Consider the following 27198-nt stretch of genomic DNA (forward strand, 5'->3'; position numbering starts at 1 on the left):
TAGAACTACAAACCCCAGCATGCGCTACGGCTCGTGGTGCCTGAGGAGTGCCTGAGTACACCACCTGCATTCTGGGAATTGTAGTTTCCCTAGGGCTCCACGCTCTCCCCAGTGGGCCGTCCCTGCCTCAGCCCTGACGGCTGGGTCTATCTGCTGACCTGCCCCTGCCCCCACCCCCGGGGAAGCGTGCGTCACTGGGTGACAGGGTGGGAGGTGGAGGCCCTGCTTTGCAGCTTCCTGCCCTTTTGTGTCCCCCAACTTGAGTCACAGGGGGCGGCGGGGTGGGGCGGGGGTTCCAGGAAACAGGGGCCAGGAGGGAGTGGAATACCCTAATGCCAGACCCAAGGACAAAGGGTCAGTGCCCCCTTGCTGGGCCTGTATCCCCAGGAGCCTGAAAGGACTCAACAGTAGGAGGCCAGGAGTGCTTAGATGTCGGGAAGGTGGTCAGGTAGAGCCCTGGGCTGACCCTAGTGGTCCCTGTGGTCACTGAGAGCAAGGGGCTAGTCATCACCTGCTGCGGCCACAGTGCCCACCTTCTGCCTGACGCCTCGGGGCGAGGCCAGCAAGGGCGAGGTGGAAGGCCTCCCCTCTGGTCAGACACCCCCGAAGGGTCCTCTCGGGCGCTCTGGCTAGCCCACCCTGCTGTCCCGCCACACCCCCACTCCCTGCGCTCTGGCCCCAGGGCTCTGCCAGACACCTGGGTTCCCCCTTATCACCCTCCTTCTCAGAGCGGAACCCAGGCGTCTGGCCCTCCACCCTCTGGGCCTGCGGGCGTGGAGCCGAGGCTCTGGAGCCTCCCGGCCGGGCTAGTTCCTGTCCCATTGTGTGTGTGAGGGCCGGGGCGGGGCGAGGGCCCCCTCCTACCGCCCCCTCCCCTTCCTAAGGAAAAGGCCCGAGGCTCTGCTGGGAGCCACAGAGCAGAAGGAGGCCGCCCGCCCGCCCCAGCGGCATGGGCAACTTGAAGAGCGTGGGCCAGGAGCCCGGGCCCCCCTGCGGCCTGGGGCTGGGGCTGGGCCTTGGGCTGTGCGGCAAGCAGGGCCCAGCCTCCCCGGCACCTGAGCCCAGCCGGGCCCCCGCACCCGCCACCCCGAAAGCGCCAGACCACAGGTGAGGGCCACAGAGACTGGGGTACAGGTGGCGGGGTGGGGGGGGGGGGCGGCCATGGAGTTCTGCAGGCTGGGATGGGAAGGATTGGAGCCTGCTTCTCACTCCGGAGGGCCAGGTGGCGGATGCCAAAGGCTCTCAGTGCGGACAGATCGCCAAGGAGGCTCAGACCATCAACCCGAATCAGGGCCGGCAAGCAGCAGGTGAAAGCTGGGGGCCAGGGTGCCAGCGTAGCAGGTGCACGTGGCCAGGGTTTGAGGGCTGCTCGGCTGCCAAGAGCTGTGTGACTCGAAACAACTTACTTAACCTCTGAACCTCCATTTATATCAAATATGGACAGAGTGGTCCTTTACCCCCACGGGGTTGTCCTGAGTTGCTAGTTGACCTCAAGACTTCAAACAGACAGCCGTGACGATTTAACGGGAACGGAAAGGAGCTGGGGAGAGATGGGGTGAGGGACTGAGGCCATGGGGGAGAGACTGAGAGCCTCGGGAAGAACTGAGAGCACAGTGCAGCTAGGTCCCCTTTCCCTGGCTGCGGACCCCTCATCCCACTGGCCATCAACCCCAAAACTCAGCCTGCATCCCCGGGCCCAGCAGGGCCACCCCGCTCCCCCCAACCCCCCTCCAGGGCAGAGGTCCCTGGGGAGAAGAAGGACCAGGTGGGGTGCCAGGCCAGGCAGGCAGCTCTGCGGGGAAGGGCTAGGGGCCAGGGGCCCTAGCACCAGGCACTCCGAGCCCCGAGGTCCTCCCTTCCTCCCCGAGGCTGGGCCGGCGGCTCTGGGAGGAAGTGATAAGGCCCGTTAGGCTTCCCTTCACACACACACAGCAGCCGCTGTCAGGAGGGGCGTGAGCTGGAGGGAAATCTGGGCCAGGAGTCCCTGCCGGGGCTTCCTCAGGCTCATCCCCCTCCAGGCCAGCAAGGGCTGCTGTCAGCCTCGGAGAGGATGTCCAGAGGAGGCTGCGGGGACCAGGACCAGCCTTGCGCCAGGGCCTCGGGATCCCAGCACTGCAGCCCCCGTGGCTCTGGGTCTGGCTGAGCAGCCAGGGTGGGTGTGAGGCAGCCCTGGGTATAGAAGGGGCAGTTAGGCCCCTGGATGATCCTGAGGTCCTCTGAGCCTCAGATCTCTCAGCTGGGCCCCCCGGGGAGGCGGGGGGCGATGCCGCCTGCCTCCTAAGGCCATCGTGAGTGCCATGAGGAAAGGTGAGAAAACATGTGGCAGGCAAGAAATGAGTCATGGGGCTCTTGACGTAGCCGGAGAGGTCTCTGCGACACTCCCCAAGGGTCCTGTGCTTCTCTCTCTCTCTCATGACCCAGCCCAGCTCCCAACAGCCCCACGCTGACCCGGCCTCCGGAGGGGCCCAAGTTCCCTCGCGTGAAGAACTGGGAGTTGGGGAGCATCACCTACGACACTCTATGCGCACAGGCCCAGCAGGTAGGGACTAGAGGCTCAGGCCCCTGTCTGGGAGGAACTGGAGGAGCTGAGGGACTCAAGCTGCCCTAACCCAGCCCAACCTCCCGGCTGTTTGCTAAAGTCTGAGCTGGGAGCCCCAGCCCGCAGCGCTCCCTGGGCCCCAGACCCTGCCTCCAGGCCCCAGCCCCACACCCACCCCAAGCCCTGATCTGGTCCTGACCTTGGTTCTCCTCCACCGACGCAGGACGGGCCCTGCACCCCCAGACGCTGCCTGGGCTCCCTGGTGTTGCCCCGAAAACTGCAGACCCGGCCCTCCCAGGGACCTCCACCCGCTGAGCAGCTGCTGAGCCAGGCCAGGGACTTCATCAACCAGTACTACAGCTCCATCAAGAGGCAAGACCCTCCCCTGAGCCCCTCTGCCCCTCCCTGTCCTATGGGCTCAGGTCCTGCTGAGACCCAGAAGCGGGTGACACTTCCTTCGGGGCCGCTCCCATCCGCGCCCCCCCCATCCTGATACCGCACAGGGGAGGGGGGGCCTGAGTTCAACACCTGCCAACACCGCGCCCCTCCACAAAACGCTCGCCTAGCCTGGGGGGTCCTCCCCTGCCAACGACTTCTTCCTGCTCCCCTCTTCCTCCCTAGGAGCGGCTCCCAGGCTCATGAGGAGCGCCTTCAGGAAGTGGAGGCCGAGGTGGCATCCACGGGCACCTACCACCTGCGGGAGAGCGAGCTGGTGTTTGGGGCCAAGCAGGCCTGGCGCAACGCGCCCCGCTGCGTGGGCCGCATCCAGTGGGGGAAGCTGCAGGTGTGGTCGGCCAGCAAGCACCCAGAGTGGGGGCCAGGGGACGCTAAAGAGAAAAAAGAGGAGTGTGACAAGCTCCTGAGGCTTCCTGGGCCGAGAAGGGGGGGTGGTCCCAGCAGTGGGGAGATCCCTGCCCGTTCCCCCTAGAGACTAGTATCCCGGGAGTGCCCTCAGCCCAGGAGCCAACAGCTGGTTGTTAAGAGCCACAACAGTGCCCTGGCTGGGTGGGGAGAATCGGCCAGATGCTCAGACGGATGCAATGAGTAGGTGTGGACAGCTGAGCAGTGATCCCTGGGGCAGGGGGGGATTGGAGGGGGGGTATTGTCAGAGCAACAGGTACAGTCTTCCAGAAAAGGCCCCCACTTGCCCAGCCCAGCCTCCTCACCCCAAACACTGCTCCCTCCCAGCACACGCCCCCACCACCCCGAGCCTCTGGCCCACACCCTCCTCCACACACCCGCCACATGACTCACACCAGCCTGCCTGCGTTACTGGGACAGCCTGACCCATGGGGGAGCTGGGTCCGTGACCTTGGCCTCCTTAGCCGTAACTGGACACCAGAGAATTTGGAAGGAAGCCACGTGCCCTGTAAATCCCAAAGGAGTCCTGAATAAAATCGGAACAGTCCTGTCTGACGCTAGCATGACCCGTGAAGTTGGTTCAAGGCCCCCCCTCAGCTCTGAATCCATCAGAGATTCTGTATTTGACCCACCCTTGACCCTAGGCCTTCCACTGTCACCAACAGCAGAGGAGGAGTCCCCTCCTCCCTGAAGCAGGAATCAGACCTCCCAGCCTCTGGGGCTTCCACCCCACCAGTGAGGATGGCTCCTCCTAGCATCAGAATGCCAGGATGGGCAGGGTCCCCAGAGGCCGCATACTGCAGCCACCCCCCTTCCCATCATCTGTGTGCCCAAGGAGGGTCAGAAGATGGGCCAGGCTCACCCGCCTTTGCTTGAGCACCGTGAGAAATGGGGAACTCGCCACCCATACCCCGGGTGGCCTCCCAGTCAGTCGGCGGCCTTTCCCCAGTGATCAGTTTGGCAGTGACTGGGTCCCCCTTCTGTACCAGGGACCAAGTTAGCCTATAGGGATGGGGAGACACTAGCCAGCATAAGGAACAGGCCAGGCTATGCCGGGCATATGGGGTGCAGGACAGGAAGGATCGGTGTGGGGCCAAAGGGCCAGGGAGGCTGCCCGGAGAAGAGCCATAGTTCACAGCTCTGGGCACCGCCAGCCTTCAAGGGCTGTGGCCAGGTTGTCAGTCCCTGCCCCACTTCCCTCCCTTCTCCCGGGGCTGTTACTCAAGACCCTCACCTCCCTCCTGTCTCCCTGCTCGGCCGGCTCAGGTGTTCGATGCCCGGGACTGCAGCTCAGCACAGGAGATGTTCACCTACATCTGCAACCACATCAAGTACGCCACCAACCGCGGCAACCTTCGGTGAGTGGCCCCCACCCTGTCGGCTCGAGACCCCACCCTGCCCCAGTGAGGGCCGTGGACCCAGGCCCTGACCAGCTCTCATCCCCGTGTCAGCTCGGCCATCACAGTGTTCCCGCAGCGCGCCCCGGGCCGCGGAGACTTCCGGATCTGGAACAGCCAGCTGGTGCGCTACGCGGGCTACAGACAGCAGGACGGCTCCGTGCGCGGGGACCCGGCCAACGTGGAGATCACGGAGGTGGGCACGGGGAGGCGGGAAAGGGGAGACCCGTCCAACGTGGCGATCACGGAGGTGGGCACGGGGAGGCGGGTAAGGAGGACCTGCTGAACATGGAGATCACCGAGGTGGGCACTGGGAGAGGAGAAGGGGGATCCCGGCCAACATGGTGATTACGGAGGTGGGCACGGGGAGGCAGGGAAGGGGGAAGGCAGCCAGTGAGGGCTCTGGGAGGAGGCAGAAGGGTCCAGTGGAAGAGCGGTCAGCGTAGCAGGGGGACCTCACTGAGACGATGGAGGAAGGGAGCCCCTGAGACCCCACTCCCGCCCCGCTCCCCGTAGCTCTGCATCCAGCATGGCTGGACGCCCGGAAATGGCCGCTTCGACGTGCTGCCCCTGCTGCTCCAGGCCCCAGACGAGGCTCCGGAGCTCTTTGTTCTGCCCCCCGAGCTGGTCCTTGAAGTGCCCCTGGAGCACCCCACGTGAGCACAGAGGGGCTGGGGCAAATGGGGGGCAGTGACTGGGCAGGTAAGGCTCCACAGAGGCTGATCCCATGCCCTGATGCCCCCAGACTGGAGTGGTTCGCGGCCCTGGGCCTGCGCTGGTACGCCCTCCCAGCTGTGTCCAACATGTTGCTGGAAATTGGGGGGCTGGAGTTCCCCGCGGCCCCCTTCAGCGGCTGGTACATGAGCACAGAGATCGGCACGCGGAACCTGTGTGACCCTCACCGCTACAACATCCTGGAGGTGAGGACCAGTGTGGCGGGGGTGGGGGCGGGGATGTACAGGATGTCAGCAACGGGGAGAAATCTGAACAAGCCAGGTCCAGCCTGCCTCCTGAACTAGAACCGAAGGTCGGGGCAGAGGGGGGTGCCCACGTGTGAAGATGTAGTTATTTTTCTGGGAATGGGGGCCAGAGTGTTCATCAGTTTCTCAAAGCGCGTGTGTGCATGTGTGTCCTAAATCGCTCAGTCATGTCCGACTCTTGCGACCCCATAGACTGTAGCCTGCCAGGCTCCTCTGTCCATGGGATTCTCCAGGCAAGAATTCTGGAGTGGGTTGCCATTCCCTTCTCCAGGGGATCTTCCTGACCCAGGGAACAAACCCGCATCTCTTACGTCTCCTGCCTTGACAGGCAGTTTCTTTACCACTAGCGCCATCTGGGAGGGTCTCTCGAAGGGCATTTTGACTCAAAACATGTGAAAACCCATTTTAGAAATGAGAAATCAGTGGGGCTGACAAGTGGCTGGCACCAGGGTCCCTTTCTGCCCTGAGATGCCTTTGCAGGCAGGCACATGAATCAGCCCCCAGTGAAGCAGGTGGGCTTTCGGATGGCCATCCACCCACCCCCACCTCCTCCCCTCATGAGTTAGAGACAGAGACGTTCTCTGACCGCCCTCCCCCTCCCCCACCCCCATCCTGACCGATGCCGGGCACCCCTGCCCCCAGGATGTGGCCGTCTGCATGGACCTCGACACCCGGACCACCTCGTCCCTGTGGAAGGACAAGGCGGCCGTGGAAATCAACCTGGCCGTGCTCCACAGTTATCAGGTACACGGGCCCCGACGGGCCAGGCGCGCACGGGGGTGGGGCTGGAAGAGAGGGAGCCACTCAGAAAGCGGGCAGGGGTTGGAGTCACAGGCTCTGAGCGCCTGGGCCTGTGGTCCCGGTAGGGGAACCCAGCCGATTGGCACGTGCCCTGTAATGGTGCTCCCCGGGGGCCTTCTGGGCTTTGCACTGTAGTCTGGAAACTCTAACTCTAGGATCGATTGCACGCTGAGCATTATAATTTGAGGAAACCAGGGCTTGCAGAGTACTTCTGCGGGCTCTCGAGAGCTTCGGCTATCTTGATGTGTGGGGTGGGGACAAGGCGGGCACACAGACATCGCAGATCAGAGCTGCTGCTTTTGCCGCGGACTTGGTAGCAGGACCACGTGCGCCCCAGGCAGGGGGTGACACTGGCTCAGGAAGGACCGTGCGTGTCAGGTTTGGGGTGAGTGACGGAAGTGCGGGTCTGTGGCCCGGGTCTTAGCCCCACCCACCCCTCACCCCAGCTCGCCAAGGTGACCATCGTGGACCACCACGCCGCCACTGTGTCCTTCATGAAGCACTTGGAGAACGAGCAGAAGGCCAGGGGGGGCTGCCCCGCCGACTGGGCCTGGATCGTGCCCCCCATCTCGGGCAGCCTCACGCCCGTCTTCCACCAGGAGATGGTCAACTACGTCCTGTCCCCTGCCTTCCGCTACCAGGTGCCCACCCCCCCCAGACTGGCTAATGCCCACTCCGCCAGCTCTAACGGAGCAGCTGCCAGGGGCCTCCAAGCTCCCTTTCTTCTCTCCTCTCCCCCCTCACTCCTGCCCCTCCTCATCCCCCTGCAGCCAGATCCCTGGAAGGGGAGCTCAGCCAAGGGCACCGGCATCACCAGGAAGAAGACCTTTAAGGAAGTGGCCAAGTAGGTGCCCCCCCACCCCCGCTGGGGGCTGCCCTTCCCCCACACCCCAGGGAACCGCCCCCCACGGCACCTCCACCACCCCCCGTATCACACCACCCCTGCAAACCCGCCGAGAACTTGCTCGCATAGGGAGGCCCCTGGCTCTGTGCGCCTGGGACCCCCTCATCCCCTCCTTGCTCACAGCGCGGTGAAGATCTCTGCCTCACTTATGGGCACCCTGATGGCCAAGCGAGTGAAGGCGACCATCCTATACGCCTCTGAGACCGGCCGGGCCCAGAGCTACGCTCAGCAGCTGGGGAGGCTCTTCCGGAAGGCCTTCGACCCCCGGGTAGGGCTGAGCCCAGCGGGCAAGGGTCTGAAAAGAAGTGGTGGGTTGGGGTCGGGGATGGTCCTGGCCCTATCCTCATTCACACGCTGGAGGACAGGAGAGGGTCACAGCCAGGGCCCACGAGGAGCCCAGGACCCTCAGGAGGGACCCAGGGATCAAGTGAGGGGCTGAGTCTCGCCCTGCCGGGAGGACTAGAATGAAACAGACTGGGGCAGCGGTCCCCAGGACGTCCGTCCTCTCCCTGCCCGCAGGTCCTGTGCATGGATGAGTATGACGTGGTGTCCCTGGAGCACGAGACGCTGGTGCTGGTGGTGACCAGCACCTTTGGGAATGGCGATCCCCCGGAGAATGGAGAGGTGAGGCCTGCCAGGGAAGGGGCACCTGGGAATAAGGGAGACTCAGAGCTGCAGGCGGCTGGGCAGGACCCTCAGTCCGAGTCACTTCCACTATCAGAGCAAGCGTTCCACACTTGGGAGGCACTTCCTGACCGGTCAGGCATTGACAGATGGGAAAGGCAGCAGCTAGAGTGAGACCTCAGCTTTTTGTCTTTTCTCCCTTTCTTAACAAAAGAAAAGACCACTGCTCAGATGCTAACAGAAATTAGGTAAGCTCACTTTCTGAACAAATCTTGAAAGAAACCAACTAGCGTCCCACGGGCTAGATACCTGGCTGTTAACCCTTACCTTCCCTGCTTCCCATTCCTTTCCGGAGCTCTTGTCTGCTCCTGCTTTTAGATGTCTTCTTCACACTTACACCTCAAGTCCCCTAGAGCAGGATGCCCGCAGAGGGCTTCTCCCCCACCACGCTGCCCCTTCAGTCCTGCATCCAACCTCCCTTCTAAAGAAAAACACACTCACCAGCTGTTTCTAGGGTGAGAGTCATGTTTGCATCCGTGGGACCCACGATCCTATCTCCTATAGAGACAGAGAACATTCCCAGCACTTAGAAAGGCCCCTAGTCAACTCCCCCAGTCAATCCACTTCCCAGTCTCTCCACCAAAGGCAACCCCCGTCCTGATTCCTGTCCTCTGTGTTAGAAGGTCACGGAAAAGGGGCACGCCGTGTCTGGCTTCTTTCACCCACCCTACTTTGGAGGCTTATCTTGCTGTTGGACGATTCAGGGGTTCATTTCTGTCCACCTCGGGGGCGTGAACAGTTTATTTCTTTGCTCCCCTGCTGATGGACACCTGGGCTGTTTTCCAGCACTTGGCTATTGTGGATAAAGCTGTTATGAACAGTTTTGTACAAGGCTTTTGTGGCCTTATGTTTTCATTTCTCTTGGATAAATACCTAGGAGTGGAACTGCTGGGTCACTGGGTAGACATATATCTAACTTTGAAACTGCCCAGTGGCCAAACCGATTTGAACTGCACCCTTAAATTCCATGCATTTCAATATATGTATATTTTTACCTCAAATTCTTTTTTTAATGGAGGAAACCTAGGAATTTGCCCCACAGAAAATGGCATATATTTACTAATGGCATGAACAAGAGTATTAATAGCAGCACTCCTCATGGTATCCCCACATTGGAAACAATTCAAATGACTCTCAATCACAGATGGGAAAAATACATCGTAGTCTATTCAAACGCGATGCATCAATGAGGGTGAACAAATTACAACCACACACAACAAAACAGATGAACTTCAAACATCACGTAGTGGGAAAGAAGCCAGGCACTAAAGAATCAGACCATCAGACTCACTTTGTACCAAGTTTAGAAACAGGGAAAACATATCTCTGGTATTTTAATCAGGAGAGCAGGTGGTGACCCCAGGGCAGGAGGCGGGGGAGTACCTGGGGTCGGGTCACCCAAAGGTGACTTCTAGGACGCTGGTGACGTTTCTTGATGGAATGCTGACTACACAGGTAGGTTCAGCTTGTGAAAAGCTATAAAGCCGGGCATTTATAACATGGTTGCTTTTCTGTGGGTACATCATACTTCAAGAAAATGTTCGGTTCAGGATGGGGAACACATGTACACCCGTTTAAAAAAAAAAAGAAAATGTTCAGAAAATAAAATTAAAGTAGCACATGCTAATTGCGGTAAACTTGTAGACCCACCACCTAAATGTATCTGCAGTGGATCCCGGGATGTTATGGCCTTGCCGCGGTTTGTTTTTTCCTGTGCAAAGGTTGGCACGTGTAGTTCTAAGCTGTTTCCGTGGCAGCACGTGATAACGGCTCAGCTTTCTAGAAGGTGTTAGAGCTGCTAGTGATCAGGACAACGCAGGGAGACTGAGAGCTGTTTTCCACCTATCAACTTGGCTGAAACATTACGGAGTGGTCACCTCCAGCACAGACAGGATCCTGGAGGACGATTTGATGACCCATCGAGTTCTCAGATCCTGGCTCAGAAAGTCCACATCCAAGGACCACCCTCCTGAAACATGCAAAGGAGGAAGCAGGCACATATGAGTGTTTGGCATTGTTTGTAGACCATCCAGATGTCCCTGTCAAAGGCAGGTCTCATGCATAACGGTACCTACAAATGATGGGATGCTGTGTCGTCATTTAAAAGACTGAGGTCAGTGTTGTGCGTGGACATGAAGGACACACACGATAAGCTATTGACAAAAAGCAGGTAAGTATAATATGGTCCCATTTAAATTAAAAGGAAAACTAGGGACTTCCCTGGCAGTCCAGTGGTTAGGACATGGTGCCTTCACCTTGGGGGACCCTAGGTTCAACCCCTGGTCGAGGAATTAAGATCCTGCAAACCATGTGGCATGGCCAAATAAATAAATAAACTATAAATACAGACATACATTAGGCACAATGAAAAAGGGGCTAGAAAGTGTAACAGCTGTCCGTGGTACACCTGCTCTGACGGATGAGACTGGAGGGAAGGGAAGGGTAGGTTTCTATTTTATTACTTGACATGCTTCTGTAATGTTTTCCAAAAGCCCATACCTCTTTTTTGAAATGTTAAAAACAAATTAAAAATTTAAATCGTAACTAATAATAACAGGGACCACTCCAGTGCAGTATGAGCTTCTGTACAGTCTGAAATAAAACTAATCCCGGTGCCAACACTTGCCCTCCCCAGAGTTTTGCAGCTGCACTGATGGAGATGTCAGGGCCCTACAACAGCTCCCCAAGGCCGGAACAGCACAAGTGAGTTGGGGGGGCAGGGAGGGGAGGGGACAGGGAGGCATTTGGAGACACGAAAGGAAAGGGGGCCTACAGAGTCCCCTCTCTGGGCTGCAAGTCAGCCTCCCAACAAGCTGGAGGACAGCTGAGCACAGGCCTGGGCCCCCCACCCCCCGCAGCCTCAGGACGCCCTCTGCCTTGTGACGCGCCCACTTTCAGTCCTGGGGACTCTGAGGGGCCCGTCTCCTGCAGAGAGAGGAGGGGAGGCGGGGCCTAGGGCTCAGGGACCCCTGGACACGGGCCCTCAGCCACGAAGCCAAGCCACCCCCCAAGCACCACGGAGGCAGAGCCCCTGAAGCGGCCCCCGGGCAGTGTCTGGGCCCTGTCCAGTCTCCCCACTGTGACACCCTTGTCCCCCCGTCTCCTGCAGGAGTTACAAGATCCGCTTCAACAGCGTCTCCTGCTCAGACCCACTGGTGTCCTCCTGGCGGCGGAAGAGAAAGGAGTCCAGCAACACGGACAGCGCGGGGGCGCTGGGGACCCTCAGGTCCGGGGGGCCTCGGCGAGGGGAGCTCTGCTGGGTGCGGGGGGTGGAGGGGTGGCGAGCTGCCTGGGCACTGGGGCGAGGATGAGGGGGCCTGCCCTGATGCCTCCTGGTACCCCAGGTTCTGCGTGTTTGGACTGGGCTCCCGGGCATACCCCCACTTCTGCGCCTTCGCGCGAGCGGTGGACACCCGACTGGAAGAGCTGGGAGGGGAGCGGCTGCTGCAGCTGGGCCAGGGCGACGAGCTCTGTGGCCAGGAGGAGGCCTTCCGTGGTTGGGCAAAGGCGGCCTTCCAGGTGAGCCCCCCAACTCCCGCCACCCCTCCAACTCCAATGCTGACTCCTTCCATCCGCCCCGGAGACCTGCCACACGGAGGAGGCCGGGGCCTCACCACCGCCCTGACTCTTTGGAAACTCCGGCCCCTTCCTGCTCCTCCAAAATCCACCCTCATATTTCGCCCCACTGCACAGCCAGCCCTTCTGGCTGAGTCCTGAGTAGTAGTGATGGACGACATGGCCCTAACGGCACCCACCGGAAGCAGCAGCCAGGGCCCCAGCAGGCAGGCGGGCACCTCAGGTTGCTCCCTCTCCTGGGTGGGTGCAGGGGAGGGGGTGCAGGGCAGGATGAAGGGAAAAGGGAAGACAGAGCCAAGGGTTGAAGCTGAGAAACTACAGGAAGTCAGGGGCCAGACAGGCTTGGGGTGGTGACTGGGCCAGAGGGGGTTCCTGGGCGAGGGGAGGATAAGACAGGACTTTCTCAGCCTGGGCTTCCTCCAGAGCAGCCCTGCCTGGTCTCAGGACCACACCTGGAGCTGAGCAGGGATCCTTCTCCCAGTCCTGACACGGACTGGCAGTGCTGGCCCTGCCAGGGTTCCCAAGGTTGAGCTCAGCAGGTCTGGACTAATGGCCAGGAAGGAGGGCTCCCCAGGAGGAGGGGTGGGGAGGGCCGGCCAGCACAGATGGAGGCTTTACTGGGGAGGAGAGTGTTAGTCACTCAGTCGTGTCTGACTCTTTGCAACCCCATGGACTGGATGGAGCCCACCAGGCTCCTCTGTCCATGTGATTCTCCTGGCAAGAATACCGTTGAGTTGCCATTCCCTTCTTCAGGGGATCTTCCCAACCTAGGGATGGAACCCGGGTCTCCCGGTTTGCAGGCGGATTCTTTACCATCTGAACCACCAGGGAAGTCCTCGCTGGGGAGGAGAAGAGGGAATGGAAAACAGGAGTAAAGAATCCAGACAAAGAGAACTGACAGGAAGCTGGGAGCTCAAGGAGAGAAGGGGGGAGTGGGCACGAGGCTGGCGGACAGTGCTTAGAAATGCAGGGCCGACGGGAGGAGCATCCAGACAGAAGCAGGAAGGCTCTGAGCAGACCTGGGTGGGAGCAGCGGGGAGTAGGAAGGAAGGGAGGGGGCCAAGGAAGGAAGGAAGAGATATAAGACTTTACACACACAAAAGAAAGATTAACAGGACTGGTGATAGGGGTGGGAGGGGAGGCGGCAGCCAATCCTGGATGAGCCGTAGGTTTCACACTAAGGGCTAAGTGGTTTGCCAGGCTTGCGCCTGAGCAAAAACAAATAGGATACACACCCTCCCAGGGGTCCTGCCCCCCTGCAGTCCCTGGTGTGTGGTGCAGACCAGCCAGAGACCCCTCCCATTCTGTGCCCACTCCAGAAGCACTTAAGGGCTTTACCTAAGCTTCTCATTTCATCTTCAGCAGACTCTAAGGAGGTGTGTAAAGACTGGGAACTGGTGGCTTGCAAGCTGTTAGTCTAGGAATCCCTGGGCTTCCCTGGTGGCTCAGACGGTAAAGCCGGTAAAGCAGCTGCCTACAAAGAGACCTGGGTTCGATCCCTGGGTCAGGAAGATCCCCTGGAGAAGGAAATGGCAACCCACTCCAGTATCCTTGCCTGGAAAACCCAATGGACGGAGGAGCCTGATAGGCTCCAGTCCATGGGGTCACAAAGGGTCAGACACAACTGAGTGAGTTCACTTTCTTTCAGTTTCAGTCTAGGAGTCAGACTGTGACCTTGGGTCTGAACACACAGACACCTTCGCTGAGGGCTACTTGCTGTGTGCAAGGAGTTCTGTGCCTCTTGCAACATGAGATTAACACTCACCAGGTTAACTACCGTGCCAAATACGTTAACAAATACATGCCAAAGAGTAGCCAGCACAGCGGCACCAAGTGGGCTGAAGGACAAGTGCCATCAGCCTCTGTTTGGGGGGGTGGCGAGGATCCAGCGGGCTCTTCATCAGCTCCTCTGAGCTCCCTGCTGTTCCGGCCTCCCTGGCGGCCGGGGATCCTCAACACTCACCTCCTCACCCCCAGGCCTCCTGCGAGACGTTCTGCGTCGGGGAGGAGGCCAAGGCCGCTGCCCAGGACATCTTCAGCCCCAAACGGAGCTGGAAACGCCAGAGGTACCGGCTGAGCGCCCAGGCCGAGGGCCTCCAGCTGCTGCCAGGTGGGGCCCGACGTCACCCTGACCCTGCCGGCCCGCTGGGCTCCAGGGGGCCCCAGACCCACTGACTCGGGGGCCAGGCCTGAGTCCCTGGCTCGGGTTCAGTCTCGTCTGCTTCCCCCCTACCCCCCGCCCCTCAGGCCTGGTCCACGTGCACAGACGGAAGATGTTTCAGGCCACAGTCCTCTCAGTGGAAAACCTGCAAAGCAGCAAGTCCACGTGAGGAGGGCCACTCCCCACCCTCACCCGCCCACCCCTCCTTCCCCAGACCCCGGCACCCCTTCACCCTCACCCGCCCACCTCTACTTCCCCAGACCCCAGCACCCCCGCCTCGCCCCCAGCCCTCCTGTGACTTCCCCCTCTCCCCACCTCAGCCGGGCCACCATCCTGGTGCGCCTGGACACTGCAGGCCAGGAGGGGCTGCAGTACCAGCCGGGGGACCACATAGGCATCTGCCCGCCCAACCGGCCCGGCCTCGTGGAGGCGCTGCTGAGCCGCGTGGAGGACCCGCCGCCGCCCACCGAGTCTGTGGCTGTGGAGCAGCTGGAAAAGGGCAGCCCAGGTGAGGGGCCATCTGGGGGCGGGGGTGGGGGGGCCAGCGAGGGCCCTCCACCCCTCTGGCCCCAGGGTCCCCTCAGGGTCAGGACCCGACGGGAGGCTGCTGCAGCCCCCACTCACAGCCACTGTGCTACCTGCATGGATCGTGGCTCCTTTCTCAAACCCACCCCCAGAGCCCCCACAAAAGGCCACCCCTCCTCTGGGCCCATCCCCATCCCCAGCAGTCTAGCCTGCTCTGTAGCTGGCACCAGGTCTGCCTTCCGCTCCCCCGGGCCTGGAGTTACGATAAGATGAGTTGGTGAGAGGCAGGGGCCCAGACCAACCCAATCCAGCAGGGGCCCTCGAACACAGACACAGACATGCAGACACACACACCCAGACCAACCCAATCCAGCAGGAGCCCCCGAACACACACACACACACAGACACACACACAGACACACTCACCCAGAGCAACCCAATCCAGCAGGGGCCCTCGAACACACACACACACACACACACACACACACACACACACATACACACACACACACGGGCTGCCCAGACAGGCCCACCCCCGCTGTCCAAGAGCCAGCCCTCCAATGACACCATAAGGTGTGGTCAGTCCCCGTGTCCTCCCCTGAGAAGCAGCTGTCACCCTGGACAAGGCAGGCCCAGCGTGGCCCCGTCCTCTGAGCACTTCCTCATGCCCGCCTCCCCCCCAAGGTGGCCCTCCTCCCAGCTGGGTGCGGGACCCACGGCTGCCCCCGTGCACGCTGCGCCAGGCTCTCACCTTCTTCCTGGACATCACCTCCCCGCCCAGCCCCCGGCTTCTCCGACTGCTCAGCACCCTGGCCGAAGAACCCAGCGAGCAGCAGGAGCTCGAGACCCTCAGTCAGGTCGGGAGCCCCCCGCCCCCGATGGGGCAGCAGGGGCCCGTGAGATGGGATGAGCTGCGGGGAGGGGGACCCCTGGTGAAAGTCCTGAAGGTCTAAGACCCGCCCCCCCAGCTCTGGAGTTCCTATTCATCTCTGAATTCTCTGGCCTTAAAGAGGCACGCGGAAGGTGCTGGAGAAATGTTTGTGGCCTCACCTGAGGGGTGAGAAGCCCCCTGCCCAGGAGGCTCAGCTCAGGAGGGGTCAAGAAGGGAGGTGGACAGGAGGCAGGTGCCGAGCTCACTGCCGCCCGCCCCGCCAGGACCCCCGGCGCTACGAGGAGTGGAAGTGGTTCCGCTGCCCCACGCTGCTGGAGGTGCTGGAGCAGTTCCCGTCCGTGGCGCTGCCCGCCCCGCTGCTCCTCACCCAGCTGCCCCTGCTGCAGCCCAGGTACTACTCCGTCAGCTCAGCCCCCAGCGCCCACCCCGGAGAGGTCCACCTCACGGTGGCCGTGCTGGCATACAGGACCCAAGGTGAGGCAGGGGGCAGGGGGATGGGGCTGGGCCCCCGCAGGCACCCCTGGGGCGGGGTGAGGGGGTGCGGATCCCTCACCGACTGCCCCCTCCCCCCCACCCCCTAGACGGGCTGGGCCCCCTACACTATGGGGTCTGCTCCACGTGGCTGAGCCAGCTCAAGACTGGAGACCCCGTGCCCTGCTTCATCAGGGGGTGAGTGAGCACTTGGGGGGGGGCGCATGGGAGGGGCACGGGGAGGAGGAGGGCGTCTGTCCAGCCAGGGTGGACAGAGCACCACACGGATGGCCTGAGGACGGATGGACAGGCCAGCTGTACGGAGCAGGGGGGAGAAGCCTTGCTGGAGCATGTGAGTGGGAGCAGGCAGGCCCTGCTTAACCCAACCAGGACAGGGCATCCCGTTAAGCCACCTCACAACTCTGGCTGAGCTTTGGGCCTCTCACTGATTCGGACTTCAGGTCCTACCTTGAAGCTGCAGCTCCCAGGAATGGGCTGGGATCCCACCCCAGCAGGCCCTGTCCCTTTCAGAAGGGGTACCGTGTCCCTCCCTACATCCCTGGGGTCCATTGGATGTTGGCAGGCAGGTACCTGGGAACTGTGCTCCACCCGCCTTTAGTCCGGGGAGAACTAGTTAGCTCACCATAGTGTCAGTGAGGACTCAAGGGAAGCGAAGGATCTGAGGACACCCTTCCCTCCCTGCTGTGTCCAGAAGTCTTGCCCCATCCAGCACCCAGGAGCTGGAGGCCTAAGGTGACACAAGCAAGAGTTCCCAGGATGCTCCAGCCAGGACAGTGACCCGAACCCATCTGGCAGGCCACATTACAAATAAACTGCCCATCTAGTGAACACAAACCATATCGAGGCTGTGGTTTAAAATACACTCAGTGAAGTCATTATGAACCAAAAGGCTGTCTGCCCTTCCCTTCCCCATACTTTCTATATCTCCTAAACTGAGACATCAAAACGTTCTTCAGTTCAAACTTGAGCTTTATTTCCTTTGATGCAACATCCAGAAACCACAGGTCCAGGGAGTCTCTGCCAATACGGACAGTGCTTTTACTAAACACCCCATGCTCACTATAAGCTAGACGCAAGCAGGTTAAGTTCTCCTCTCTCCACCTTGCCGAGGTTGGTAACAGTGGTGGGTCTGGGGGGACAAAGGAGGCCTGACGGAGGGTGTCTTGGCCAGGGCTCCCTCCTTCCGGCTGCCAGCTGACCCCTACGTGCCCTGCATCCTCGTGGGCCCCGGCACTGGCATCGCCCCCTTCCGGGGATTTTGGCAGGAGAGGCTGCATGACATTGAGAGCAAAGGTAAGGCTGGGGACCCAAGGGAATGACCGGAAGGCAGGAGGGAGTCACACAATTTAGGGGGACCAAAGGGCAGGATGCTGAAAGGCAGGAAACAGGGCAAGAAACAGGACTACAAAGGTGAAGTTTATTAGACCGGGACTGGGGAGGGGGGGGCGCTCCTAGAGACAAAAGCAGTGCCCTGTAGGTCTGGCTAGCCTAGCACAAAGTAGCATTGGATTGAATTAAGGACAAAGGGAACCTGGAAGCCTGGAGAAGACAGGGCTGGGACTCAGAAGATGGAAATGCCCCAGGTGGACTCTGGACTGTGTCAGAGGTCAACTAAGTGTGTCTGAGATCCCAGGAAGCTGAAGGGTGTTTGGATTGGGTACGGGGTGCCCAGGGAAGCTGGCCAATCAAATGAAAGGGGGCTTGTGACTAAGAGGAATGTGCAGAGTGCAGAAGCTGAAGGTGTGGGAGAATGTGGGGTCGGAGCAGGGAAGGGCCGGTTGTCTCAGGCCGCAGTGTTACCTGGTCCCAAGGGCACGGATTCTGGGTCAGAAAGCCCAGCTGTAGCACAGTGTCACCACTGGCCATCCCATCAGAGAGAAGTCACCACCTCCTGTGACCTTGGGCTTCTCTGTAAATCAGCCCCAGGCAGTGTCTGTGAAAACATCTAGCCCTCTCCTAGAGGCTAAAGAGTGGAGAGTGGTGGTTTCTGCAGGAAAGGGTGGGCGGTCGGCCTGAGTGAGGGAAGCCAGTGGGAGGTGTCCCTGGGGCTGGGTCCCCCAGGAGGGGTTGGGGGCGCTCTCAAACCACAGTGATGCCCGCAGGTCTGCAGCCCGCCCCCATGACCCTGGTGTTCGGCTGCCGGTGCTCCCAGCTCGACCATCTCTACCGCGACGAGGTGCAGGACGCCCAGCAGCGCGGGGTGTTTGGCCGCGTCCTCACCGCCTTCTCCCGGGAACCTGACAGCCCCAAGGTGCGGGACCCTGAGGGTGCTGGGGTAACCCGAAGCTAGGGACGGAGGAAGAACCTCCGTGCGCTCCAGCTGGGCTCTGAGACCCACCCGGATCGACTCGTTGGGCCCCCTTTGGGTCTTGCTCACCCTCGCCCAAGCCGCGCCCCTCGCTCCGCTCAGTCTCGCCAGTCCCGCGCACCTGGGCCCCACCTGGCACCCAGGGCATCTCTTCTCACCCAGGACCCGGCCGCCCTCCCCGCTCCCTGGGGACCTGCCCTTCGCTCGGCGGGCCCCGCCGGGGTCCGCCCCTAACCCCGCCTCTCCTTCAGACCTACGTACAGGACATCCTGAGGACCGAGCTGGCTGCCGAGGTGCACCGCGTGCTGTGCCTCGAGCGGGGCCACATGTTTGTCTGCGGCGACGTCACTATGGCAACCAGCGTCCTGCAGACGGTGCAGCGCATCTTGGCGACAGAGGGCGACATGGAGCTGGACGAGGCCGGCGACGTCATCGGCGTGCTGCGGGTACGGAGGGGCGGGGCCGGGGCAGGCGGGCAGGGGCGGGGCCAGACCCGGACGGGGGCGGGGACATGCCCGGGCAGGGGCGGGGCCAGGCGGAGGCGGGACCGACTTCCGCCCCACACTTCCACCGGTGTTTTGATCCTCCGCCCTTTTTCCTTCCCAGGATCAGCAACGCTATCACGAGGACATTTTCGGCCTCACGCTGCGCACCCAGGAGGTGACAAGCCGCATACGCACCCAGAGCTTTTCCCTGCAGGAGCGGCATCTGCGGGGCGCGGTGCCCTGGGCCTTCGACCCGCCCGGCCCAGACACCCCCGGCCCCTGAGACCCCTCTTGCTTCCCACTGCAGTTCCCGGAGAGAGGGGCTGTCATTCCACTATGGCTCTACCGCTGTCCTGTCGGCCTTACCGGGACCGGCCACTTCTCCCTCCCCTCCCGAGGTGACCTCTCACCGTCTGTCCAGAGTCTATGGAGACTGTTCGCATCCCCTGTACTATCTCATCCTCTCATCTCTGGGTCTATTTCCCCACCCTAAGTCTGAGTCTATCTGGAAGACCCCTCCCAGCAGCGGTATTCCAGAGCCTACAGTCAGCCCTTTGGTGTTTAGGTGAATTTTAGATTCCCCTCGCCTCTCTCGGAAGTATCTTATCTTGAAACCTGATCTCTAAATCATTCAAATATTTATTGTTGAAGATTTACCATAAGAGACTGGACCAGAAGTTAGGAGACCTACTAAGATGCCTAAGCCAGCGCTGTCAATTACAGTTACAGAATAATGACGAGCTTTGTCTTTTAACTTGTGCACACGGTGTGGGGGTGGTAATTCTTGGACGGAGAAGTCCTGTCCCACACACTCCTCTCTGACCCCTGCCCTGTAGAAAACTGGTTTCCAGCCAAGTGCAGGCAGTTCTCCAGTGTGGCTTCCCTGATCTTGACGAGAAGCCGGGACAGCCCTGGCTGCCAAGCGTGGGGAGTCCAGGACTAAGGTCACAAAGATGAGCAGCACAGCTGTGAGCAACCTTCACTGATGGTTCCCCACGGCCACTTTCTCAGACGTCACACCGCCATGAACTCCAAACACATCAGGCCCCTCTAGTCTTTTCCGCTCACGGTCCCCATGCCCTTCCACCAGTCCCATGGGAACCTAAGGGCCAGATGAATCTGAGCACCTATTGCCTTTCAGGTCCTGTCCCTCATCGCTCCCTGATGTGTAGCTTGGCCTCTAACTTGGCCCTGCCCACCGGCATGAGGTCACTTGGTAACTTCTTCCCGGGCCGCCACTCCAGGACCAACAGTTGTCCCTTAGCCCCCCATGTGGGGAATGTCTCCAAGACGTGTTTCCTGAGGCCTTGGGCAGCTCCTCTCCTACCGTTTCTCTGTTCTCTGGGCGAGTTCGTCAATGACTCCCAAGTCCGGCCCAACTAAAGCATTCGTGGGGGTCTTGAAAGAGGGCTGGGCATGCCTTTCCACTCCACCTCGCCCGATCTCCTGTGACTGGAGAAGCCAGGGAGCCTGGGGGAGGAAAAGCTCTTGTTAGTAGTCCAGGGGTTTAGGTTCCAGAGATGACCACCCGGTCACCCCAAATTCCCACCACTGTTCCCGCCCCTCCAAGTCCGACACCACCCGATGTCCTACCCATTCCCCCACCCCCGTGAGACAATACTGACCCCGAGGAGCCCACTCAGTCAGTGCCTGTGGCCTGGCCAGGCTCCTTCTGGGTGTCTGTGGGCTCCTGGAGCCCTCCAGGGAACAAACTCTGGGTCCTCTGGGCTCTCCACTGCTGTCTGGGGCTGGAGGCGGGGCTGGAGCCTAGTGAGAAATGCCATCAGTTGGGCAATGCCATGATGCCTGCAGCTCCCTGGCGTGTCCCCTGCACACCCTGACCGCCTCACCATCACTGGACCAGCACGGCTTCTCCTCATCTGGAGAGAGGGTCTGTGGGGGGCTGGGCCAGGGCCGGGACAGGGGGGAGGCTGAAGCCTCGCCCCACAGTTCCTGCTGCTGCTGCTGCTGCTGATGGAGCTAAACAGAAGGGAGAAGATGAGAGGCCTCCCTCCTGCCCCATTGTGAGGCCCAGCCCCGGGCCAGGTACAGAGACTGTCGACACCTCCTCCCCCAGCTCCTGTTGAGTAACTCCTTACACTCCAGCCCCCTCCACACTCTCCACTTTGTTCAGCTGCCTTCTCCCTCCCCTTCTCTTTTTGGCACCCCCTCTGCTCACCTGGTGCAGGTAGATGGCATGGAGACTCATCTCAGCAGATGCAAGCTCTGGGAGCTGGGCCAGCTTCTGGCCCCCAGTGCCTCCCGGGGACACACAGCTAGAACAGAGGGCGCAGTTGATCATGAAGACACACACATACCCCCAGGGAGAACCTGGCTTCAACTCCCTTTCCACATCACCACCCCCCCCAACTCCAGTGCCCCTTCTCCTGGAGGATCAGCCCCACCCCTTGCTCCCGGCATCTCAGGCCCCCACCCCTCACCTTGAGTCCTGGGTAATTCGGGAAAGGGAAGCCAGGAGGCTAGCCGTGGCTGCGGCCGGGCAGGGGGCTGTAGGGCTGAGGTCTTGAGGCGGCCGGAGGGGCTGCACCAAGAGGTTGGCCAGGAAGGCCTCCGGCTGGGAGCGAGAGGAGAGAGGGTCAGAAAAGAGGACAGAGGAGAGGGAGGAGGTCCAGGAAGGCAGGAGAGCAGACGGCACCAATAAGCAGGTTCATAGAGGGGTGAGGCAAAGGGTGGTGGGGACAGGAAGGCAGACCTGGCTCCGACTCACCAGAGGGGACGGAGAGGTGCTGAGGATCCCGGGGGCAGGGGGGCTGCGCAGCGAGCTGGCGCCCCAGGCGGCTGCGTCTTGCTGAACCCGGCCTCGCAGGTGCCCCAGGAACTTGGAGCTGTGGCCTGGGGGGCGCCATTGTGGGTGAACCAAGGAGAACCTCATCAAGGAGAGTTCTGTCTTCCCGTCCTCGGCGCGCTGAGACAGTGAGGCCTCGGTCTGTCCCTCAGAGAGCCACTGAAAGGAACGATGGCCCTTCAGGTGCTGCCAGCATCAGGCAGTGCAGCTTGCAGGATCTCAGGTCCCCGACCAGGGACTGAACAGGGGGCCCTGGCAGTGAAAGCGCTAAAGCCGGACCACTAGGCCACCAGGGAACTCCAGCCAACTCCACTTGGATAGCTGCGGTGGGGGCCTCGTGCGGTAGGCAGGACAGGAAACACTAGCCCCAGGGTGAAAGGATGGAGGCCACAAGGGGACGAGTTCAAGATCAGCCAAAAAAACACAGCCGGAGAGCAGGACCCGGGTCCAGACCCAGCACTAGCAGATGATGTGGGCTCAGTGTTTTGCCGGCCTGTACGCATTAGATATGACTGGCCTGACGGCCTTGGTCAGGAAACACGTCCGTACCCCAGCCCCGTCCACTGACCGAGGCGTTTCTCTCCAGTGGTCTGCGCTCCCACTTACTGCTGTGATGATGCTGGGCACCCTCTTAGGGCTCTCCACCTGTCATCTCAGGTGATCCTCCTAAGAGGCCTGAGCACTGGCTAGTCATTGCCCGCATTTGAGAAATGAAGGCTCGGGAAAGTGAACGGGGGAGCTCCGGGTCACAGGTGCCAAGAGTGCAGGTGGGGGTGGAACCCAGTTCTGCTTCCAGTGAGGCAAGCCAACGCCTACCCAACCTACCTGCCCCCACACCACCCGGGACAGGCTCCCACCTGAGGGTGTCCATGCCGCTTCACGTCCATGAGGGCAAAGGAGCAGATGTCGCCGACCCCCGCCACGTCCACAGTAAAGTGCCGAAAGAAGTCGATAATCTCCAAGGCCCGGGGCCGAAACCAGAAGAGCAGAAACAAGGGTGTGAGGACAGGGGACAGGAGCTCCTCCACCAGGGAGACCTGGAGAAAGCAGGCCCGAGGCTGAGAAGGCCTTTCGGAGGGCAACCAGGCTCGCCTGGCAGGCAACCTCCAACCCGGTCATTCCGGGGGCCTCCCCCAGACCTCCGAGGGCAGCCAAAAGCCTCCGCAGCCCGGCCGGCTTCCGGCGTGACCCTCACCGCTCGGTATTGCAACAGCCGCGCCATCTGCCTGTAAGAGCTGGTCCTGCCGGCAGGGCCAGTCTCCTCGGGGAGGTAGTGCATGTGGGCCAAGGCCGCCTGCAGCAGGAGCTGCGGCGAACGACCTTGGCCTTGCTCATCCGGAATGAAAGACCTAGAGGGCGGGATTGGGGTGGGGAAAGAAGGCGGCCCGCGGTTCAGAGGATGTGCGGGGGGTGAGGTGGGGGTACGCTAGCGGGGGGGAGGGGGGAGTGGAGAGGGAGGGGTGCACGGAGGCTCCAACCCAGGACCGAGGAAGGGGCCCCCCTCCCCGGCCCTCTGCCATCGCACCTGGCCACCGTGGCCGCGATCCCGAGCGCGGTCATGGCAGTGAGCACGTGCTCCACGGCGAGCACGTCCTCGTCGTACACGGTGAGCAGCAGCAGCGCGGCCAAGGGCGCGCCGGCGAAGAAGACGAGCTGGCGGGCCAGCAGCGCCAGCAGGGGCGCGGGGGGCGCGGCGGCGCGCAGGAAGGCGGCGGCCGGGCGGTAGGCGCGGGCCAGGCGCGCGCGCAGCTCGTGCGGCAGCTCGTTGAAGTGGCGCAGCTGCAGGCGGGCCAGGCGGGACCAGCGGCGCGTCCCCAGCGCGCCGGGCTCGCGCCGCAGCAGCTCGGCGTGGCTGTAGAAGGCGTGCAGCACCTGCCAGGCCAGCACCAGCGGGCTCAGCGCCAGGTTCGCGGCCGCCAGCAGCAGCACCGTGCGCCGCCAGCGCGCGGCCAGGGCGGCCCGCCGGTCGCCGCGCTTGTAGGCGTCGGGCAGCTCCCAGCCGCCGCGGAAGAGCGAGAAGGGCCCGCGGAAGAGGAGCAGGTCGACGTTGAGCGCCAGGCCGCGGCTGAGGAAGGCCGCGCCACCGCCCCAGGGCAGCGCGGCGCGGGCGGGCAGCAGCCCTTTGTTGGCCAGCGCCACCTGGTAGTTGGTGTAGCGCAGGATGCGGTGGTGGACGTCCAGCTCCGTCAGCGGCCTCGGCTGCACGCACAGCCCCCCGCTCCTCTGCAGCGCCAGCAGGCGGGACTGCACCTCTGCCCAGGGCACCGAGCTGAGCTCCTCCTGCGGAGAGCCGACTGCTGAGGCCAGCGCCCCGGACTCCTGTCCATCACGATGCCCACCCTCCGCGTGACCAGAGCGGCATCCCCGCGTGCCCTCCCCACCGGCCTTACCCGGGGCCCTCCCGCCAGAAACCTACCGCCTTCCACGGCAGTCCCTTCGCCTTCCTCTCTTTGCCACCGACCAGCGGCACCTTATCCTCGGTCTGAACCGCCCTCCCCAGGCCCCTGCCCCTCCTGGGTCAGGAGTCACGTGCTCCCCAGGGACCCTTCATAAGTTAAACTCCATAGGCATGTGAGCTCGGCCCCTTCCAAGCAGATCTTCCAGACACGCCCCCTCCCCATCCTGGCAGCCCTGCATGCAAAAGGCGCACCACAGCTGCAGGTAACTGGGTGATCACTCTTTCTCCTTCCTAGGGTGCCAGCCAGCCGGGCGCAGAAGCCCCACAAGCTTTTACCTCGCATGCTTGGAGACCCCACCCCCATCCCCATCCCCTCCATCAGATTAACCTTCCTAAGACAGTGGCCAGGTCCCCATCTGGGATTGGGGGGGCCGTCAGACCTCACTTGCTGCTCAGCTGCAAAACTCATTTTAGCCCAGTTTCACCCAGCTTCCCCAGTCCAGCTTAGTCACGTCCCTTCAGGCCAGCCTCTCCAGTCCACCCCAGGGTCTCCCCTACCTCTGAAAGGAAGTGGGGAAGAGGAGAAAGAAGGAAGGAGAAAGAGAAGGGGTCAGGCGCCTTCCCGGAGGAGCAGTGGTCCAGCTCCCGACCTTCCCTGCGTCCGTCCCCAGCCCTCTGCTGTGGCTCGGACTCCCCTACTCAAGGGGGCTTTCGGAGGACCTCTCCCCTTTGCTGCACTGGAGGGCGGTAGAAGGTTCTGGACTTCTGAGGGGAGCAAGGGAAGTTGACTGCCGAAGGTAGCCTTTGTGCTGTGCCTTAGAGAAGGAATTAGGTACACAGGCAGATGGAGCGAGACCAAGAGGAGGAGAGAGCGAAGTGTGGCCAGGGACAGTGAAGGGGCCCACGAAGCAGCTTCCTGCAAAGAGAAGCCAGAAAGCGGGGTGGGCTCCCCCGACAGGGGCCTGAACACTCAGTGGCAAGCTGGTAGGTCAGTCTCCTCATCGCTGCCCGAGACGCTCACTGCTCCTCCCCACCCCTTTCCGTCATGGGGCCTGGAACGCCTCCTCACCGCCTATCCTTCCCAGCCGGGTCTCAGTTCCTCCTGCTTCGTCAAACCAGAGGACCGCCCCTCTAAGTCCCCAGCGTCTGGGCCACAAGCACGTGGCTGTACATATCTTCCATAATCATCTGTATCAACTAAGCCCCACAACAGTAAGGACCTCAGGTTCTCAGGGGTGGTACCCCACTTCCTAGCATTATCTGGGGCTAAGCCTAGGTAGGTGTGTCACAAAGGTCTTCTGCCCTCTTTCCAGTGGCTCCTCCTGTCTGCACAGGCCACCGCTCCTCCCCATCCTCCGCCCCCCAGCCCCCCGACATGGCACCCCGCCACAGACACACTCATCCAACTCACCGGGGGGATGTGCAGGGCCTCCCTGTAAAACACCTGGATGTCCCAGTAGCTGAAGAGGTTGCAGACCGAGCGAAGCAGCTGGAACAGCCAGAAGGCAGCAGCCAGGATCAGCAGGAAGACCAAGAGGGGGCTGGAGCAGATCCTGTGTGAGGCGAAACAGACAGCAGGGACAAAGTAGGGGCCCCATAGGAAGGCAGGCCAGTCTTGGGGAGCGATGGAGGTCATGGAGAGGGGGCCCTGCCAGACCAGTGATTCTCAGTGTAGGTCCTAGAGGTCCCCCAACCCTTGTGTCTGCAAGGTCAAAACTTCTCAGCTAATATTCAGGTTTTCTGCCATTTTCATTCTCATTCTCCCAAGAGAATCCAGTGGGCTTTTCCAGACTCTGTGTAACACCATGTTCACAGACGGGATGTATGTTCCCACATTCATAGATTTTAAAGCCATTCTCAGTTTTGATGTCTAACAAGGTAAATGCAGATAGGATGCGCGAAACAAAAGCCCCTGGGAGTTGGTTCTCAACAAACAAATATTAAGTGTATTAAAGGTGTATTCTCCACCAATATTAAGTGGATTAAAGGTGTCCTCAAGCCAAAACCTCGGAGAATGGCTGATCTAGACCAAGGAACAAAAGGAGGGGAGACTTTTGCGTTGGTCTCCCCCAGCCCCTGCCCCCGCCAGCTTTCACTCACCGCTGGGCACATTGTGAGGAGGGTAGGATGGCGTCCGACAAGGTCACTTTGCTGTGGAGTGGCCCAGGTCGTGTTCGGTTACTTGGTTGGTTGGCAAAGAGAACACTGTAATCCACGCAACGCAGGAGGAAGGTTGTGAAGGTGACGATGAAAATGAATTGTCTGGGACGAGAGGAAGAGCGGTGCTCAAGCCTGAGGGCCGAGTGGGCTCCTGCCCCAGCCCCAGGCCTGCCGGGTTGGTCAGCCCCTCCTGCTGGGCCCCTGGGCACATCTCACCCCAGCTGGAAGACATCCTCCAGCAGGATACAGGTAAAGCCATTCCTCTGGTGGTAGCTGTAGATGTGGCCGCAAGTCAAGAAGTCAGCCTGAAGCATGATGGGCTTTTCCTGAGGATGCCTCCCGATCCCCCGCCAAGTCCCCGGCCCACGGCACCCATCCCCCTGCCTGCCCCTTCTGCCAGGCTGCGCACAGAAAGGATATCTTGGTAAAGAAGCTGTCCAGGTTCTGGATGTGGTGCCAGGAGCCTGGGCACAGAAGGGAGAGCGTTGGGGCGTGGAGCTCACCTGACTCCATGCCCTCAAGCTGCTGCCAGCCTGGGGCGGGGTTGAGGGGGAGCAACCCTAGAGCCCCACACCCACCCGCTCACCTCGGAGCCCTTCCGGCACGTGAAGCAGGGGCTGCTGCTCCTCCCCATGGAGGGGTGAATCTTGGGACCCCTCGGGGTCACCGTCCTCCAGCCGCTCGTAATCCTGCTCGGGGATCAGAGGGCCTATCCGCAGCCCAGGAGAGTCCTGGGGGCATTGGCGTGGGGGAGGGGGAGTCCCCGAGGCCGGGGGAGGGGCAGAGTGGGAACCCCAGAGAGGGGGAGCAGAGGCAGGTGTCATGGAGGGCTGGGGCTGCGCTGGGGGGGTGGCGTGGGTGGGGGGGGCACAGTGGCAAGGCTGAGAAGCCCCTGGGGCCTGCACCACTGGGCAGGGGAGCCCCGAGGCTGAAGGAGGAGCTGAGGAAGGGGCCCTTCTTGTGGGAGGGACAGGGGACAGAGAGAAGGAGACCCTCCCCACCCCAGGTCCCCGACAGGGAGGAGGAGGAAGAGGAGGCAGTGGCGTGGGGAGCAGGGGCACGGATCCAGGCCCCAGGTCTCCCCACCGCCCCAACCGCCCCCTGGTCCCCCCCCAGCCCATTCGCCTCACCATCAGGCCAGCGGCTTCTCCTGAAAGCTCAGAAAGATGAGAGCTGCTGCCGTTTCCGCAGAGGGCTGCGTTGCTGAGCAGGGACTTTGACAACTAGGA

The 27198-nt window shown here is 61.4% G+C and overlaps 2 protein-coding genes across 3 annotated transcripts; one reads left to right on the forward strand and one right to left on the reverse strand.

Annotated features, from left to right (window-relative positions):
• Nucleotides 1-887: 887 nt before the first annotated feature.
• NOS3 (nitric oxide synthase 3) lies at nucleotides 888-19343 on the forward strand. Its single transcript, XM_043872361.1, has 26 exons — nucleotides 888-1107; nucleotides 2422-2539; nucleotides 2763-2911; nucleotides 3161-3323; nucleotides 4667-4758; nucleotides 4852-4993; nucleotides 5314-5453; nucleotides 5543-5717; nucleotides 6420-6521; nucleotides 7025-7219; nucleotides 7349-7422; nucleotides 7606-7750; nucleotides 8002-8106; nucleotides 10802-10869; nucleotides 11276-11392; nucleotides 11511-11685; nucleotides 13720-13852; nucleotides 13990-14068; nucleotides 14224-14411; nucleotides 15113-15285; nucleotides 15584-15794; nucleotides 15902-15989; nucleotides 16984-17105; nucleotides 17915-18063; nucleotides 18372-18566; nucleotides 18727-19343. Exons 1-26 carry the CDS (start codon nucleotides 950-952, stop codon nucleotides 18886-18888), a joined length of 3618 nt encoding a protein of 1205 aa, XP_043728296.1. The 5' UTR covers nucleotides 888-949; the 3' UTR covers nucleotides 18889-19343.
• Nucleotides 19227-27193, reverse strand: ATG9B (autophagy related 9B). 2 transcript variants are annotated; one of them, XM_043872363.1, is made up of 15 exons: nucleotides 27100-27193; nucleotides 26556-26700; nucleotides 26390-26433; nucleotides 26186-26250; nucleotides 25910-26071; nucleotides 25221-25362; nucleotides 22937-23691; nucleotides 22607-22760; nucleotides 22269-22448; nucleotides 21334-21570; nucleotides 21047-21180; nucleotides 20785-20881; nucleotides 20456-20585; nucleotides 20231-20372; nucleotides 19227-20075 (listed from the first exon to the last, which is right to left on the reverse strand). In XM_043872363.1, exons 1-14 carry the CDS (start codon nucleotides 27100-27102, stop codon nucleotides 20245-20247), a joined length of 2376 nt encoding a protein of 791 aa, XP_043728298.1. In that variant the 5' UTR covers nucleotides 27103-27193; the 3' UTR covers nucleotides 19227-20075; nucleotides 20231-20244. The 2 variants fall into 2 exon arrangements, with proteins under 2 accessions (XP_043728298.1, XP_043728297.1); XM_043872362.1 differs by having other exon boundaries at nucleotides 26556-27189.
• Nucleotides 27194-27198: the final 5 nt, after the last annotated feature.

The sequence above is a fragment of the Cervus elaphus genome, chromosome 18 (genome assembly GCF_910594005.1).
Source record: "Cervus elaphus chromosome 18, mCerEla1.1, whole genome shotgun sequence".
Taxonomy (NCBI): domain Eukaryota; kingdom Metazoa; phylum Chordata; class Mammalia; order Artiodactyla; family Cervidae; genus Cervus; species Cervus elaphus.

Excerpts from the sequence above, each read along its gene's own strand:
- NOS3 (XM_043872361.1), top strand. The coding sequence starts at position 950 with ATGGGCAACTTGAAGAGCGTGGGCCAGGAGCCCGGGCCCCCCTGCGGC. Across the intron at positions 1,108-2,421 it reads CCGAAAGCGCCAGACCACAG|CCCAGCTCCCAACAGCCCCA; the intron begins GTGAGGGCCACA and ends CTCATGACCCAG. Across the intron at positions 4,759-4,851 it reads ACCAACCGCGGCAACCTTCG|CTCGGCCATCACAGTGTTCC; the intron begins GTGAGTGGCCCC and ends TCCCCGTGTCAG.
- ATG9B (XM_043872362.1), bottom strand. The coding sequence starts at position 27,102 with ATGGTGAGGCGAATGGGCTGGGGGGGGACCAGGGGGCGGTTGGGGCGG. Across the intron at positions 22,449-22,606 it reads GGCTGTTGCAATACCGAGCG|GTCTCCCTGGTGGAGGAGCT; the intron begins GTGAGGGTCACG and ends TGCTTTCTCCAG. Across the intron at positions 20,586-20,784 it reads ATGCCATCTACCTGCACCAG|CTCCATCAGCAGCAGCAGCA; the intron begins GTGAGCAGAGGG and ends CCTTCTGTTTAG.